Source organism: Hippocampus comes, unplaced genomic scaffold (assembly GCF_001891065.2).
Source record: "Hippocampus comes isolate QL1 unplaced genomic scaffold, H_comes_QL1_v1.1 scaffold155, whole genome shotgun sequence".
Classification (NCBI taxonomy): Eukaryota; Metazoa; Chordata; class Actinopteri; order Syngnathiformes; family Syngnathidae; genus Hippocampus; species Hippocampus comes.
The window spans coordinates 1,336,104-1,352,405 of NW_017804967.1; the positions used below are offsets into that span (position 1 = coordinate 1,336,104).

Here is a 16,302-nt window from a genome sequence, read left to right on the forward strand (position 1 = left end):
GATCCACAGCGAACAGACTGAGGCAGCTTACGGGTCGCTCCAGGAGCTCCACAGAGAGTTGGGAACGTCTCACTTCAACGTCCTGGCCTTTCCCTGCGGACAGTTTGGTGACACAGAGCCCGGAACCAGCAGTTACATTGAAGCGTTCGCCAAGTCCACCTACGGCGTCACCTTCCCATTCTTTGGCAAGATCAGAATAATGGGCTCCGAGGCCGAACCGGCCTTCAAATTCCTCACAGGTACGAGCACGTGAACGCACCATGTCACTGTCTATTTGTTTCATGAATGGTTAACCTCGTCTGAATAAGTAACACTAACACCAAAAAGAACACTTGAATGCGGTCTGGCTTTAAAAGAGAAGATAATTTGCAATTTTGTGTTTACCGGTAGTAAGAAACATGAAGTCGACGCACATGATTTGCCTTCAGGGGCCACCTAAAATGTCGTGGCAGGCCGTATCTGGCCCCTTGGCCTTAAGTTTGACACCTGTGCTCTGTATGGACCGATTATTTTAGATATCTGAAAGTATATGCATACTGCATTACACAAGTCAAACCTATACTTAGAATTCGGGGGGGAAGTTTTTTTTTTAATGTACATTTGTATCAAAAAACTAAATCTACTTCTGCCTGCATATATTTTTATTATTTTGTTGTTTCCATCGATCTATTCGCCGTACAGCAAAGTAGTTCATTGTACGCCATTCGTAACTTAAAACATGTCTGGACCATCGTAAACCAAGGAGCCCCTGTATTGTTGTTTGTACCATTCCTTTTAATCTTGCACAATATATCTTTATTCTCTAGATTCCGTGCAGAAAATTCCCAAGTGGAACTTTTGGAAGTTTCTGGTGAATCCTGAGGGCAAAGTGGTGCGCTTCTGGCGAGCAGAGGAGCCCATGGAGAGCGTTCGCCAAGAAGTGGCGGCGCTGGTGCGGGAGATCATCGTAAAAAAGCGTGCGGAGCTATGACGGTGTTTATTCAGAGTTACTGATTGGACACGCAACCTAATCCTGTCCTGTGCCATGACGACCAGGATCAGCAGGACTGAACTGTTAGGCTACATTGAGCGTGGTTGGACCATGACTCCAAACAGTGGGATGATCAAACATTCATTTTTAGATAATAGCAGCAATGTGTGGCAAGTAACAATGTATGTGTGCATGTGTACGGCCATTGGATTGGATGAAAAAAAAATTACAATCATGAATTTTCCTAGACCACTGATGGATGTTTAGCCACTAAAGTGTTACATTTAATGATGCCTCAAGCTCTTCTTTGAAACACCTCAACGAAATGTTTGTGTTTTTAATTAAAATGTATTTCTAAATCAACACATTATCTGTGATTTGTATATTCTGTACAGCATTACTTATACGTATAATTTGTGTAATGGAAGATTCCCTCTTGGAGGTATTGATGGTAATGCTGCAAATAGTGATGATTCGTACCTTTTGTTTCCTTTCAGCATCATGGATTCAACGGGGTAATTTCACTTATCAGGTAAGGTATTTATGTCACCATTTGATAATCGTGTTTTTAATCCTTCAAATGTTTATGTATAAAGTTCGAACCACAGAATTTGAATTTTTTTGTGGCTCAAAGCAGGGAAGTCAGGACCATAAGATTGGATAGCACACGCAACCGCTTCCACCATGAGTCACATTTATACCAGCACACATGACAAAGATAAAGGCGCGTTGATGTTATTCAGTTGTCCTGCTACAATATGAGCTAATTACAATTTTATTTAAATTACAAATTTTAATAACTTATCCAAAACTGTCGGAGCCAAGTTAGTAAAGTAGTGACCAAAGCAAAAATCAGAAAAGGTAAGCAGATGCTATTGAGAAAAATGTATTGGGACACCTGGCTATTATATAAAGTGTAAACAAAAGACGACCTAGTCCAGGTCTTTGCCAACTTCTCCGAGCATGCATTTGTGAAATTTGCTTTGTGCAAAGATAACACATTTAAGGGCTTTGCCCAAACTGTCCCCACAAAGTTGGAAGCATAAAATGGTGGTCCAACCCAAGGCATACTGTTTGTCTCAATCCTTGTTCATAGAGTGTATTGTTATTTTAGGGCTGCAAAAATTCATTGAGTTACTCAAATACAGTAATCCCATGATTGTCTCGGGGATTACGTTCCAGTCCATCCCTGAAATAAAATAAGTATCGTAATGACCAAGTTTTTACAATACAGGACATATATGTGAGGTTATTACAATTCTGAGAATGGCTAAATGATTATCCTGTTACCAGCTTGCCAACTCTACACTCATTCAATGACACCCACATCACTCACCAGATCAGGACCAGCCTTTTAAAGCCACACTCAAAGTAATTGATATTCAATTAGAATGTGAGAATGGTGACCCAGAGTGGACAAAAATCATATCTGTACCTAACATTCACACGTTATTGTGTTTGAGCATACAAAATAATTTTTAGCAGATTATTTAGTTGAACACTGGGTTAGTTGGTAGAATCCTCAATTTAAAAAATATTAAATAGCTGGTGCCCTACTGTTTTTATTTCATACTGAAAGGGGATATGTTCTAAAAAAAAATATTTTTATGGCTTGCATATAAATAGTTTGGGTGGAAAAGCCAAAAGCCTAGTATGTCTCCTTTAATTGTTTCACAGTCAAAAGCTTGTTGCCATGGTACTTATAACGAAACAGGCACTCTGTAAATGCAGTCGTGTGTGTTGGTGTGAACAGTCGTTGGGCAGTCACAGGTAAGCTGGCAAGCAACAACAAACCAGCTAACAAGACACTGCCTCACGACCATCCACAGTCGTGACAACGGGGGACCTGTTTAGATATGATTTAAAACGACATCACAACCCTGTTTGTAGACATATGCATTAAATAATTCCGTAGTATTCAACTACATGCAGGGTATAGGGAATGAGCTATGCCACAAAAAAAAAAGCAATTGTTAATTGGTGATGAAGATTCTAAAATTACCAACAACCCAGCCTTAATTTAGGGGTTTGGCGCCGCCTTGTGGCATTTTAGTGTGTTTCAGAAAGCACAAAAAGGCAAATGGGTGACCTTTTTCAGCAAAAGGCTGTAAATAGGTGAATTCCAAAATTAAAAATAGGTCAATATGTGAATCGTAAATCTTAAATACACAAGGATTACTGTATAATATGTAAAAGCATCCCAAACCTACATTAGGTTTGCTCTACAAATGTTCAGACCGCAGAGCAACTCCAGCTAACATTGCACTGCTTCCTTACCATAATGCAAAAGGTGTGTGCATGTGTGTGTGTGTGTGTGTGTGTGTATGTATAATATGTAAAAGCATCCCAAACCTACATTAAGTTTGTTCTACAAATGTGAAGACCGCAGAGCAACTCCAGCTAACATTGCACTGCTTCCTTACCATAACGCAAAAGGTGTGTGTGTGTGTGTGTGTATGTGTGTGTGTGTGTGTGTGTGTGTGTGTGTGTGTGTGTGTGTGCACGACCTCCACTTGAATGGTTTGTTTGGGTGTAAGCTATTACCTGGAAAGGATAGTTTCTCCTCCTTCCTGCCACATCCTGCTGCATTCTTCTCTTCTTAGCCTGCACACCGAACACAGAAAAATTATCACTCTTGTTTATAAGGACAAGCTAAAAAGTTAGTCACAGATCATCATAATTTGTTCCTTGAAAACATATATTGCCTTCTTCAGGATGTGGGAAGGGGCATAATGCTCTAAAGATGTAGACAATGATCAATTATTTACCCTCCATAATTTTGGAGGAAAATTGGTATCATTTGTAGAAAAGAGTGAATCAATATCATCGCATATAGCTGTAACATTTGTCACATTAAATGTATTAAGGTAGTGGGAAATGACATTGTACAGTGTAATGGTCAACTTGCAAAAAATGTTCATGTTTTAACTTTGTTTCAATTGATGTATTACCTTAGCCTGCACACCGAACACAGACAATGATCAGTCTTACATATAAGATATAACAGATCATCATAATTTGTTGCTTGAAACCAAATTTTGCCTTCTTCAGGATCTGGGAAGGGGCATAATGCTCGAAAGATGAAGACAATGTTCAATTATTTACTCTCCATAATTTGGGAGGAAAATTGGTATTTGTAGAAAAGAGTAAATCAATATCATCGCATATAGCTGCAACATTTGTCACACTAAATGTATTAAGGTAGTGGGAAATTACATTGTACAGTGTAATGGCCAACTTGCAAAAAACTGTTCATGTTTTAACTTTGTTTCAATTGATGTATTAATTTTACTGACCTATGACACATGATTCACAAACTCAATGTCGTTTTTTTGAATCTGCTGACATACAAACTTACATAAAAAATGCATACCGTACTTTGATCTAATTTCATTTGAACTCATTTCGTTTGTATTTTACACTCATTAAAAAAGAAATAGATATTTATGAATATCGATAGACGTGCAAACATATCGACATAGTTTTAAAATTTAAGTTTTGAACCACTCACCCATGCAACGTGTTTCTCGGCCTTCCAGACTCGTCGTCCGTCGTATTTTTTTTTTTGTCTCGTCTTCTCAGCCTGGTCGAGGCGGATGGCTGGCACCCTCCTGACTCTGCTGCACCTGTTGTGTGTTGTCTGCTCTTTCCTGGACAGCCGAAACATGATTCACAAACTCAATGTCGTTTTTTTTAATCTGCTGCCATGCAAATTTACAGAAAAAATGCAGTTTTATCTAATTTCATTTGAACTCATTTCGTTTGTATTTTACACTCTTAAAAATAAATAGATATTTATGAATATCGATATTCGCACAAACATATAGACAACGTTTTAAAGTAAGTTTTGACCCACTCACCCATGCAACGTGTTTCTCGGCCTTCCAGACTCGTCGTCCGTCGTTTTTTTTTTGGTTTTTTTTTTGGTCTCGTCTTCTCAGCCTGGTCGAGGCGGATGGCCGGCAGCCTTCTGACTCTTCACCTGTTGTGTGTTGTCTGCTCTTTCCTGGACAGCCCTTTGTTTTCAAATAAAGGCAAATGAGGACGCTAGATTATATTTTTCATATGTTATGTCCGTATTTATATTTTAATGAAACACATTTTACATAATTATACAACATATAATTACACTTTAATTTTTTGTCGTATTCCACAGCCTCGTTCTGGAATTTTCATTCATAATTCAAATTTAGTGTCGGCGTATTTGGGCATTGCAGGAAAAGCTGCGTATATGATGTTTCAGTAGGGAGCCTTTGTTTGCAAATAAAGGCAGATGAGGACTCTAGATTATATTTTGATATGTAATGTCCGTATTTATATTTTAATGAAACACATTTTACATAATTACACAACATATAATTACACTTTCATTTTTTTGTCGTATTTCACAGCCTCGTTCTGGAATTTTCATTCATAATTCAAATTTAGTGTCGGCGTATTTGGGCATTGCAGGAAAAGCTGCGTATATGATGTTTCAGTATTTTAAAGTGTGTCGCGGTTAATCTGTAGTACGGTTGATTTGCTTTATTGTGGCGTGTCACGAGGTGAAGTCAAAGTTATCAGGGTTGAACAATGGACGCGCATTGCGCCACGGGGCCGCCTCGCGACTCACAACATATAATTACACTTTCATTTTTTTGTCGTATTTCACAGCCTCGTTCTGGAATTTTCATTCATAATGTCGGCCTACTCGCGTATTTGGACATTGCAGGAAAAGCTGCGTATATGATGTTTCAGTATCGGGGCTGTGGCGCTTAAGTGGAGTGAAAGGCGCGAATGAGGGTGCGCGCGCTCTTGCCACCTGCCACTTCCATATGTGCCCCATTTGTAGTACAGTTGATTTGCATTCTTGTAGTGTGTCACGAGGTGAAGTAAAAGTTATCAGGGTTGAACAATGGACGCGCAGTGCGCCACGGGGCCGCCTCGCGACGCGGGGCTGTGGCGCTTAAGTGGACTGAAAGGCGCGAATGAGGGTGCGCGCTCTTGCCACCTGCCACTTCCATATGTGCCCACCCGTGGCGTGCACGAGCCCTGACACACGCTGGCTTAGTGTGTTGTATTGGTTTTTTTTTTTCTTTTCAGTTCCGACCAGCTCAAGTAGGTTTTGTAACGTTACAGTAACTGTTTGGAAGCCAGCTGTGGTCCAGCACACAACTGACATTCAGACAAAATAAGCATTTGAATGGTTGTTGGGGTTTTTTTTCGTTTTTTTTTTTTTGTTTGTTTTTGACGGGTAAAGGTAAAGTTTACTGTAAATGTGTATGAAAATGATCTATTAAATTGATCAAATATATTCACTCATTCATTCATTTTCTGATCCGCTTTATCCTCACAAGGGTCGCCGGGATGATCAAATATATTTGAATTAATTAATAGCATTATTTTGTTTATATGTTTGTAAATTTTTTGTTGAATTTAGAATTTACTATGGGTACTATTTAGTGCCTTTTAATGCGTGCGTGTGTTTATTATTGTTTATTTTATTGTCATTTACGTGGCTATAGCAACTGTAATACACAACACACTTAAATTAATAACCATTGTATCGCCATTTTTATTTTCGTTTTGTTTTTAAATTAATTCCAATTCCAATTCTTGTTTTTTTCACATGTTTGCTGTGGTTGAATGCCCGTATCTTTTTACTGACAGTGCTTCCCGCGGAATTCCGGCTGCTTCGCACCCCCAACTCGCTGGTTTGCTTTGAGTCTCCTTAGAAACCCGTTGTGTAATGTGTGTGAGTATAGTTTTCCCCTCCGGCACGAGCCCCCGCAGTTTGGCGCTTGCTTTAAGCGGTCAAATGTGTCACGTGCAGCTTAAAAAAAAAAAAAAAAAATGAATAAAGCTCGGCCCTACTTTGGCCTGCAGGACCTGCTGTCGGTGACAAACACATTTGTTTGCATGCAGCCAAATAAGGTGGAGCATGCACTCGGCTCAAAGCTGCCTACCTCATATTACTTGGAGAGTGAGATTACTGTAGAGAGATGATAGACAAACTGATTGACAGACAGATTGATTGACCCATAGAATGAGAGATAGACAACAAGCCGATAGACTGATAGATAGACACATATACCCTATGTGACTGCAAATAATTGAGATAAATCAGCTAATATTTGAAAGATAGATAGATGCTTTTGTTAATCCAATGAGGGAATTTATTGATTCATAATGAAGTATTCATACTCCGAAATAATAACAGGACTGCACATGAATCTTCAAACAATAAATACTGAAATATCCGATAGGATCTCTGTATCATGATTCAAAATAAATATCCTCCTCCCACATTCCAAGAAATATGCATATCAGGTTCATTGAAGACTCTAAATTAGGGGTCACCAACTCCGGTCCTCAAGGCCTCTATCCTGCATGTTTTAGATGTTTCCCTCCTCCAACATGCAAATGATCAGGATCTGGCCTTCTGGTCTTGAGTTTGATACGGGTGATTTAGCCACAGAGACTCATGCTGTTTGTGTACAAAGTTAAAATGTGAAAAACAAGGATGTAAAGAAGGATGTAGAGCGCAATGCATCATGACACAGTGGCCTTTCCCAGACCACACAGTCAACCCAGAAGACTGAGAGACAAAAGGAAAGGAAGCCCGTGCACCTCAGAGGTCACCGGGTTACATTTGTTTCACTGCTCAAACAAGCAAAGTTAGCACACAAATCATTTATTTACGTTAAGTCCCTCGTTTCACAATAAAATCCCATCCAGTGTTCAAGTGGATGATCCAAACTGCAAAATAACATTAAAAAAAAGCCAAGTAAACATTGACAAAAGGACAGTGTTTGGCTTGAGATAATTACATTTGCAGGCATGTAAACAGCATCGCAATGCTAACAAATATCCGGGCAGTGTTGTGTCCTCTGACTGATTAGCCTACAAGCTACCTGAGGAAGACATCATGTAATCATTTACCAATATCACTGCAGATTACAAGTTAAGCATTAACATTATTTGCCCACCCACACTTCCTTTACAGTTGTGATTTATTTATTTATTTTTCTGGGGCTCTTAATTGTGGTTGGGAACCCAGCGGAAGCGAAACCCACCAAGATGGGTGCCTGAGGTGAAAGCCCGGCCCTGAGGGAACACACGTGTTCTTATTGTGCAGTGCTCTTTAACAGAAGTACAGAAAGACGACGCATCCTCTTCTGCGTTGCTGCTGCCGTCATTGCATATGGAGGTCTGCAGGCCAGAGAATGCCCCGTACATGGGGATCGTGTCTTTGTCCCACCGTGGCACGCTCCCACGGGCATTCGTGTGCAACACGGCATCGCAGCGCTTGCTGACGTCTTTCAAGATCTCCTCCACCAAGTCAGGGGACCCCCAGCCGTCGTCCAGTCGCTGCCTCTTGCGGGGACTTGTGGATTTATCGCCGCAAGGCCTTGCCGGTTCGCTGGTATCTGGCTCCCTGTCTGCCATTAGTTTCTAATAGAGGACACATGAAGGGCTACACGTAAAGATGTGTCAAATTCAAGGCTTATGCGCCAGATTTTGTCCCACTAAAGTAAATAATGTGTCTTATGTCCAGCCAACTTTGGAAGACAGGTGGACTACACCCTAAAGTGGTCGCCAGCCAGTCGCAAGGCACACATTGAGACGAACAACCACTCACGACCACTGAGCGGGAACCAATCCCATGCTAACTGCAATCAAGTCAGGCAAGTGTACAATGACACCATCAGTGACTTAAAACATAAAGGAATAACATCTTTAAATCAAGTGTAAACAATTAAAGCATTTGTCCATCATGATTTAATTCTGCAATCTGATTTATTGTGCTGCTCCTTCTCATGTGCTCGCCTTGGCCACTGGGAGGCAGTATAATATAGTCATGCAAACACAAATGAAGAAAGATACGACAGGTAATACTAAGACTAATACTATTAATACTGTGACTTAGTAAGATGATGTCATATCAGCCATTTTTTTGTGAACGGTAAAGATTTTTGTTGTTGTTTTTTGGGGGGTGGCCCTTGGAATGGATTAATCGCATTTCCATTAATTTCAGTTGGCAAAGATGATTTGAGTAATTTTCATTATGATCCTGGTCAAGGATCAAATTAAATTAATATCTCTAGGCACCACTGTACTACATTACTGTCCAGTATCTTCTTTACATTCTGTGCCTTCAAAATGTGTTACAATGTCTTTAGATATGTTTGCGTCAGTTGACGTGTTTAAACCATGTGGATGGCCTAAAATTATTATTTTTTGAAAAACAACAGTTTCACATGTGGTCTCTCGCGATCATAGTTTTCATCCACGGAGGCGTATCTCCGTGTGGAGTCCTCTTTAGTGTTTTGTGGTTTCCACCAAACATTTTTCACACACCTCCAGCACAGACGCGAGGAGCTTTGCTTGGCACGCAAGCTGCCTCAGGTGTAGGTTCTTCTCCTCAGATGGGTCACTTTGTCTTTTGCGCAAAGTCTCAGGCACCTGCGGGAAATTGGGATGTGATCAGATAGCACTTCAAAATCCACTTCATACCCACGTCAATGCATTTTTTGTGAATTAAACAGGTTTCCCAATATGCCCACATATCGCATATTCAGGAGAAATCACTGAACCGATTCTGATGGATCACAAGCCCTGATTTTACTGATCGGTAATAACTTCTCTCGACTCATAAATAACGACCCACCTTATTGGCCTCCATAGCACCTCCCATCCGGGCTTGACATGAACTGAAACTCGTCCATAGTAAACCATCCTGGTCATGTGTGCAGGAGGAATTGGGAAGCGTGAAGCCTTCCTCTGGAGAGAAGACATGCTGAGGGGTGAGGGGAGGTATGTCGCAGCCCTGAAAGGGGACCAGCTCTGCAGGGTACAGGCTGCTCTCGAGAGTGGCCGGAGAATCTGTCAGAAATTTAGTGTCGCCATCGTTATTGCTGTTATTACATTTCTCCATTGATTCAATCCATTCCAACTTGAAAATAGGACCTCGCTCAGGAAATCTATTACTTTCCGCATCCACAAACGTTTTTTTCTCATTCCAACTTCAAAATTGACCATTGTGGTCGCTATTTTCCTAATTACAATAATTCCCCACATTCCAAAAAATGTCACACTTGTCACAGTAAAATATCTTTTAAACTCAATTTTAAAATATATTTGATATATTTACCACCTCCTTCCATATTTCTTGAAAAATTCAAGCCATTCCAGCTTCAGACATTTTGATTCATTCAGAATATCTTGGAAACTCTTTTCCACATCATAATCATGCAAACATTTGTGAAAATTTTTCCAATCGAATTCCCCTAAAGGTAGTTTATACGGCTTACATATTTATTTCCTCCTTTCACATTTCTTGATTGACTCAAACCATTCCAACTTCCAACTGTTTATCTCAATTAACCCAGAGGAACTTATTCTCCACAGTCCAATAATTCTAGAATCTCTAGAATTCCACACTTTTTGCAGTAAAATTCACAAATTTTCACAAAAAAATGCACAAATTTAAAATATATTTATATAAGTTATATAAGTTACCTCCTCCTTCCGCATTGTTTACCCATTTCAAACCAGTGCAACTTCCAATTATTTTTCATAGTACAGTAATTCCAATTTTTCTTACCCCTTCCACAATCCTTGATTTCAATAATTCCAATTTCAAGTCACACATTCTACATTTCAACAAATCAATTGCACAGTATTTCAAGTGAGCATCAGGTTTCTGTAGTCACGTGCAACTATGACAGAAATTATATTTTCAAGTTATGGTTACTTTGCTTACCTGCCACAAAATCCAATGCAAAGTCCCCAAAGTCTCGCTCACCTCCATCACATCCATTTACCTGTTGAAAAAAAGTAACTTAATATGAGGAACATGCATGTTTAAGATGCACCCACCCGAAAAAGTAATCTACCTGAGTGTCCCACCAATGTGGCGGCTGCACGGATACACTGGCAATCATGATTTGGAGAATGAGCGTGATGCGTTCAGGGCACTGAGGCAAAAGTAGTGTTTTTGTAGTCTGACTTACGACGCTATTTGTGCAGGATTCCAGCGCACCTTGTCAAACATTAACAGACTGAGAGTGATGCGCAACTGCATGTATATCGGCCTCCCTATTTTTTTCCCTCTCTTAAACGTGCAAACAGAGTCATTAACCACAGCAAGGAAAAAAAAGTGGTTCTAAAAAATGAGTTTCTCTCCTACCTGTGACCTCAGTGAGTCGCTCTCTTTTCCGGTGCAGTCTTCTAAATCATCCCATGCAATTGTTGGAAAGGCTTTTAAAAAAAGAGAGTAACCACGAGTCATTCATTTGTTTATTTAAGTGCATCAAAAGCAAAGTGGTGCCTGTAAGGATGCGTAAACCTTGCTCAATATTGCAGGGCAGCTCCACATAAACAGTGACCGGACTGCTGCTTCTGGGCACCTTATCCTGCAGCAACTATAGAAATATTTTCGAGTTTGGATCCGCATTTTTTTTTTTTTTTTTTGCGCTACAATTTAAGGCACCGCATTCCATACCTTGTCAACGTGACGTGGGATCCTCCCTCCCCTGTGAAACGCGTCAGCAAACACGCTTCTCTCACCGTGCATCTTCATCTCTCCATTTTCTGTTTGCGCGATTCCTCGGGTCATTTAAGGCCACATTCTCCCGGTTCTTGGCGCGGATTCACGTTGCGGCCCAATCAAATGGACGTATTAAGGTCGTCTCCAGGGACTGAAGGCGTCCTCGGAGATTGAGCTGGAGGGGGACTAACGGTCTTTCTGGGTTGGAGTGGGGAAGTGCAGGAGCGCGCGCAAAGGGCGCCTTTGCAGCGGCTCAGTCAGGGCGGCCCACCTGCACTCCACTTGAGTCAAAATAAAACGCAACGCCTTTGGTTTGCACTTCAGTATCCATCAGACCGTTGTCAAGATACAAAAACGTGCGTTTACGGCCATTTCCCGAAGCAGCCACAATATTCCTTGCGTAAATTTCTGGTAGCGGTGTAAACCTACTGTAGTATCTGTTTCTTGTATTGGTGTGACGTCATAGAAAGGGGAGGAGCCAGGTTGGGGGAAGATTGGCTCCGGTAGTCAGTCTGAGTGTAGAGTGCATGGGCGTGAGTTGTGGCTAACAGCAACTCCTTTGAATGCGTGTGTTTACTGCCTTACTTGTTTATTAAATACCGACGAATTGTATCAGCGACTGCGTGCATCCTTCTCTCCGCTATTGAAGGGCATTACAATACGCCGTTATATTATTAATTATTATCATTTTAGCATTAGTTCAGCGTCATATTATTTCATGTTAAGATTTCCTAACTTACATCCTGTTGTTTAATAATTACTTAGATATGTTTTTACATTGATGGCTTCTGATTGGCTGAAGAAAAGGAAAGCAGGAAGTGATTTTAGTTGCGAAAAGTGCGTTCCCGATCGTGCTTTTAAGCTGCGTTCAAACGGAATCCCTCGCCTTTTTGCAGTTTCGTAAATTAGAGCCATCCATTAAAAACAACGAACCCCCCAACTTACAGTGGTATAAACAACAATTTTTAATCACGATTATCCCAGTATATGTATTTTTTCACGCGTAAGCAGAAGATGAGTTCAAGGCCAGTAGAAGTGCAAAAGGAAAAGGGCAATTAATTGCGACGCTTGGTCAACACGAGTCGTGACAATTGCCTTTCCACGAACAAACAACAAGAGGAGAAGTGCAGTGGGCCCTTCACGCTGAATGCACCTGTGTGGTCGACACTGTGTCAGCAGGTCGAGCTGCCACGCGTAATGGATTAGCGAGATAAAGAGCCTCCCTGGGCGCCTATAGGTCACCGTGGAAGAATACAACACCAAATGACAACGTTTACAACTGAAGAATAATTTAATTGAAGTATTCATGTCCGCTCCGCGAAGATTCAGCACGCTTTACTACTTCAGGATAGGTTAAATGTGCCTTAAAAGTATATTTTCTACATGCGTAAAATGAAATTAATTCCAACAATGGACTATTATTTGCCAACCTTGTTTTTTTTTTTTCTTCATTGGCCCTAATCCTCTTCCGTATTAAAAGCATAATTTCTTTGATAAATTGGTTTCAATGGTAATAACAAAAAAGTGTTCAGGCGTGGTTCAACTCAAGAAAGTGAATGAAGTGTTCGGACGTGTTTTATATAGTGAAAATGTGGTGAAAAAAATTGGAATTCATGGTTTACTGAATGTGATGTATGTTTGCAAGAATTATTTGTTTTCGGCCTGAATGTGTTTATTTTTGCTTTAATGGCATTCCAATTTCCGAAATTAAAATTTAAAAGCTGCATCATATTTCTTTAATGTAATTATTTAAAATGAGTGACACATCTCTGCCCCGTTGAATAATATCTGGCAATATCATGTTTAAATAACTCATTCATTCATACAAACAACAATTACTCCAAATTTATTTCATATTTAAAAAGAACCTTTTCCTGCAAATGTTGATCCCTCCTTCTTCGCAGACATCCCAACACATGATATGAACGACAATGACTCAAATAAAAACAATGTAAAAATACTGAAATGAAAAAGGCACAGCATATGCAGTGTTCCCCATCCTTAACTGAGCGAAGGCACATATTTTACATTCGAAAAATCTCATGGCGCGCCACCAAACAAAAATGTCACAAAAAGCATGAATACTAAAATATTTATAATCTCAGCTCATTTTACTCACAAATGCACACAGTGAGAAATGTCTTGTTTCGCTGAGCACGATATTATTTTGAATGATGACAAGTGGATACACACACACACACATAGGTGTACCTTCTGCCAACTATAGCGGAAGACCATTTACAGTAATTGATCTGCCTGTCATTACACATCAATGGCTTCGATGGTTAACAAAGATACATTTGTTGTTGTAAATAGTAATAATTATCAGATCTGTCACAGAACACTTTTGTGCCGCAGCTTTGGAATCACTGTTTAATGTTTCTCAGTACTTATCGCACCACTTGGTATTCTCGAACAAGGAGCTCAACAACAGTGGCGGGCGTGCAATAGGGAGAGAGCCAAGGAGGCAGGACCCCCCCCCCCACCTCCACCCTCTTTATGTTTAAACAAATGCATCTCCACTCAGTGACTCCTTGTTCAGTGCGGCCAGAAGCTTGAGATTGCCTCTGCACTCCTGAGCCAAACTGCTGTCTGCTTTGTCATGGTCGCTGCCACACTGATCCTTCATCGTGCTGTCCTGTAATTCATCCTCCGGCCGGCATCTGACGTGTTCAACTTGGAGTAACTCAAGTGCGAGGGTCAGCGCGCAGCTGGCCGTCAGAGATGGAACATACTTATTGAAGGAGTAGTCGGCAAGGCTCAGCTCACACACCTTTTGGGCCAGGCTGCTGCATCGCTTCACAGGCACATTGGCGGCATCCATGTGGTTGGCGTGGTAGTCCAAGAAGAAGGCCAGGGTGGGCGCGCCCAGCCGGAAGTGGAGGCGCACCAAGATGAGACGCTCCAGGTTGAAGAGCTGCTCCCTGGTGAAGGTGTCGCAGCACAGGGACAAGAGATGACTGATGCTGGGAGAGCACACCTCCACCTGGGAAAGACACATTTGACCAACCATCCAGGATAGTGGTTCACAAAATTTTAAAACAAGTGGGCTACCACCAGTATAACAAACATTAGGGGCTCTGTTTTCGTAGACAGCGTACCTGCGCTATGGCACAAATGCTGACATACCACATTTTTAGAATCATCGCAAGGCTCGCTGCGCATTTGCCAATCTGGCAGACTGTCCTATGCCAAGCCGGGTTTTTCTTGGAGATGCACACAGCAGAGTGACAATTATTGGCAGAAAGTTGGCCAAAGCTTATGCTTACTAAGACGACATGTAAATCCTGGCACAGCTGGCCTAACGCGATTTGGGTGAATTTGGGGCACTGGCAGATCTAAAGGGAATGAGAGGAGAAGCTTTGATTGGCCTTCATTTAAATTCAACTATGACCACTCCCACAGCAGTGCAGCACTCCCTCTCGCAGATCCACTGCCCTACGTATTTGATGTAGAAGGCAAATACAAATAGCACCTATATCTATGTATGGAGTGGATGGATGGATAGATAGATAGATAGATAGATAGATAGATAGATAGATAGATAGATAGATAGATAGATAGATAGACAGATAGATAGATACCATTAAACCTTGTGTAAGTCCTTTGAAAACCGGTGGCCCCCGGTGCCCATGACTTTTCATATGCTGTTTAAAATGGAAACGCGTTTGTTCTTACAAATACCTTTTTGCTGGCAAGGAGCAGTGCCGTGACACCCAGAAGTTGGAAGCAGTCGGCGGCCACTGGCGTGCATGCCAGGAACCTGTCCATGATGTTGACGGTCAGGCAGCAGCACTCAAAGGACAGGCGGAAGTGCTTGTGCACCGGGATGAGCCAGCTGACAAGTTTGCAGCGAGCCTCAGCAGTCACCTATCAATTAATCAACGTTATTTACATAATTGGGACTACCGAACGAATTGAAGTTAGGGCATCACTGTTTTTTAACACATGTATCTGTACTGCCGATTTTGTCCATCTGTCTCTTTTACAAAATAAATGTGGTCCTAATTTGAGGACAAAATGTCTCCTCCTCTGCACTTGAACCTACTTGTGGCTGGAGAGCAAGACTTTTGCACGGGTAAAACAGCGCCTCCCTCTCCTTCTGAATCTTGTAGCCGACATCACCGTACTGAAGGTACCAGTTGGAAGCTTGATCTGCCGGGTCACCCTCCGGTTCGTCCACACACGGAGGTGACGAAGCTGCCCCGGTATGAGGAGTGGGAGAACCTGCCAAATCATCCTCGAAACCCGAGTCACTCAATCTGGACACAAGTTTTTGTTTCCGGTACCGCTCGACCCGGACTCGTACGGAGCCATCACCGCCCCGCTTCACGAGCACCATCTCCGGCGTGCGTCAGATGCACCCGAACCCAGACGGAGGCCGGAGTTTACCCAGTGGAAAGTGAAGGGGGAGTCGCCCTTTCCCGGGGTCTTCCCCGCTTCTCTCGCCTCGTTACCATAGCGACGAGAGCCCGACCAAAACAATTGAAGTTGCCTGTCTCAATTAGTTCTTCACACAGAGGCACCATATGTCAAACACTTAACCCGGGCTACCAATTGGAGGAGTAATTAAAATAATAATTACAGTAATTAAAATATAATAATACAATAAAATCACATCGAAAGCATTTGTCACGACAAAATGTCATAATACTTTTGCGGTTTTAAAAAGATTGCCAATTTTAACATTGTGTTTTCTCATTTATTTCGTTATTTATTCATTTATTAGACATGATGTCATGTTTATTTGGAAACAAAACCGTGAGCTGTTTTTGTTTTATTTTGTTTTGTTGTTTTTGCT

At 41.3% G+C, this 16,302-nt stretch overlaps 4 protein-coding genes across 4 annotated transcripts in view; 1 reads left to right on the plus strand and 3 right to left on the minus strand.

Annotated features, from left to right (window-relative positions):
* Positions 1-1,335, plus strand: part of LOC109527358 (probable glutathione peroxidase 8) — a 3,253-nt gene extending 1,918 nt beyond the window's left edge. The window contains exons 3-4 of the mRNA XM_019889246.1: positions 23-239; positions 807-1,335. Of these exons, the coding sequence (XP_019744805.1) occupies positions 23-239; positions 807-970 (381 nt within the window). The 3' untranslated portion in view covers positions 971-1,335. The remainder of the gene's footprint in view (positions 1-22; positions 240-806) is intronic.
* LOC109525834 (uncharacterized) overlaps positions 1-4,604 on the minus strand; it is an 11,572-nt gene extending 6,968 nt beyond the window's left edge. The window contains exons 1-2 of the mRNA XM_019886637.1: positions 4,482-4,604; positions 3,515-3,574 (exon numbers count right to left, since the gene is read on the minus strand). Of these exons, the coding sequence (XP_019742196.1) occupies positions 3,515-3,559 (45 nt within the window). The 5' untranslated portion in view covers positions 3,560-3,574; positions 4,482-4,604. The remainder of the gene's footprint in view (positions 1-3,514; positions 3,575-4,481) is intronic.
* Positions 4,605-7,973: 3,369 nt separating this feature from the next.
* Positions 7,974-11,877, minus strand: LOC109525842 (multicilin-like). Its single transcript, XM_019886651.1, has 7 exons — positions 11,457-11,877; positions 11,301-11,376; positions 11,142-11,212; positions 10,716-10,776; positions 9,621-9,835; positions 9,311-9,433; positions 7,974-8,404 (listed from the first exon to the last, which is right to left on the minus strand). The coding sequence occupies exons 1-7, from the start codon at positions 11,568-11,570 to the stop codon at positions 7,988-7,990; spliced, it is 1,077 nt and encodes a 358-aa protein (XP_019742210.1). The 5' UTR covers positions 11,571-11,877; the 3' UTR covers positions 7,974-7,987.
* Positions 11,878-13,331: 1,454 nt separating this feature from the next.
* ccno (cyclin O) lies at positions 13,332-16,254 on the minus strand. Its single transcript, XM_019886987.1, has 3 exons — positions 15,550-16,254; positions 15,186-15,371; positions 13,332-14,487 (listed from the first exon to the last, which is right to left on the minus strand). Exons 1-3 carry the CDS (start codon positions 15,841-15,843, stop codon positions 14,005-14,007), a joined length of 963 nt encoding a protein of 320 aa, XP_019742546.1. The 5' UTR covers positions 15,844-16,254; the 3' UTR covers positions 13,332-14,004.
* Positions 16,255-16,302: the final 48 nt, after the last annotated feature.

Coding starts and splice junctions, on each gene's coding strand:
- ccno (XM_019886987.1), bottom strand. CDS start 15,843: ATGGTGCTCGTGAAGCGGGGCGGTGATGGCTCCGTACGAGTCCGGGTC. Junction 15,372..15,549: donor GTCTTGCTCTCCAGCCACAA/GTAGGTTCAAGT, acceptor ATTAATTGATAG/GTGACTGCTGAGGCTCGCTG. Junction 14,488..15,185: donor TGCTCCTTGCCAGCAAAAAG/GTATTTGTAAGA, acceptor TGTCTTTCCCAG/GTGGAGGTGTGCTCTCCCAG.
- LOC109525842 (XM_019886651.1), bottom strand. CDS start 11,570: ATGACCCGAGGAATCGCGCAAACAGAAAATGGAGAGATGAAGATGCAC. Junction 11,377..11,456: donor TCCCACGTCACGTTGACAAG/GTATGGAATGCG, acceptor ATATTTCTATAG/TTGCTGCAGGATAAGGTGCC. Junction 10,777..11,141: donor GCGACTCACTGAGGTCACAG/GTAGGAGAGAAA, acceptor TTTTTTCAACAG/GTAAATGGATGTGATGGAGG.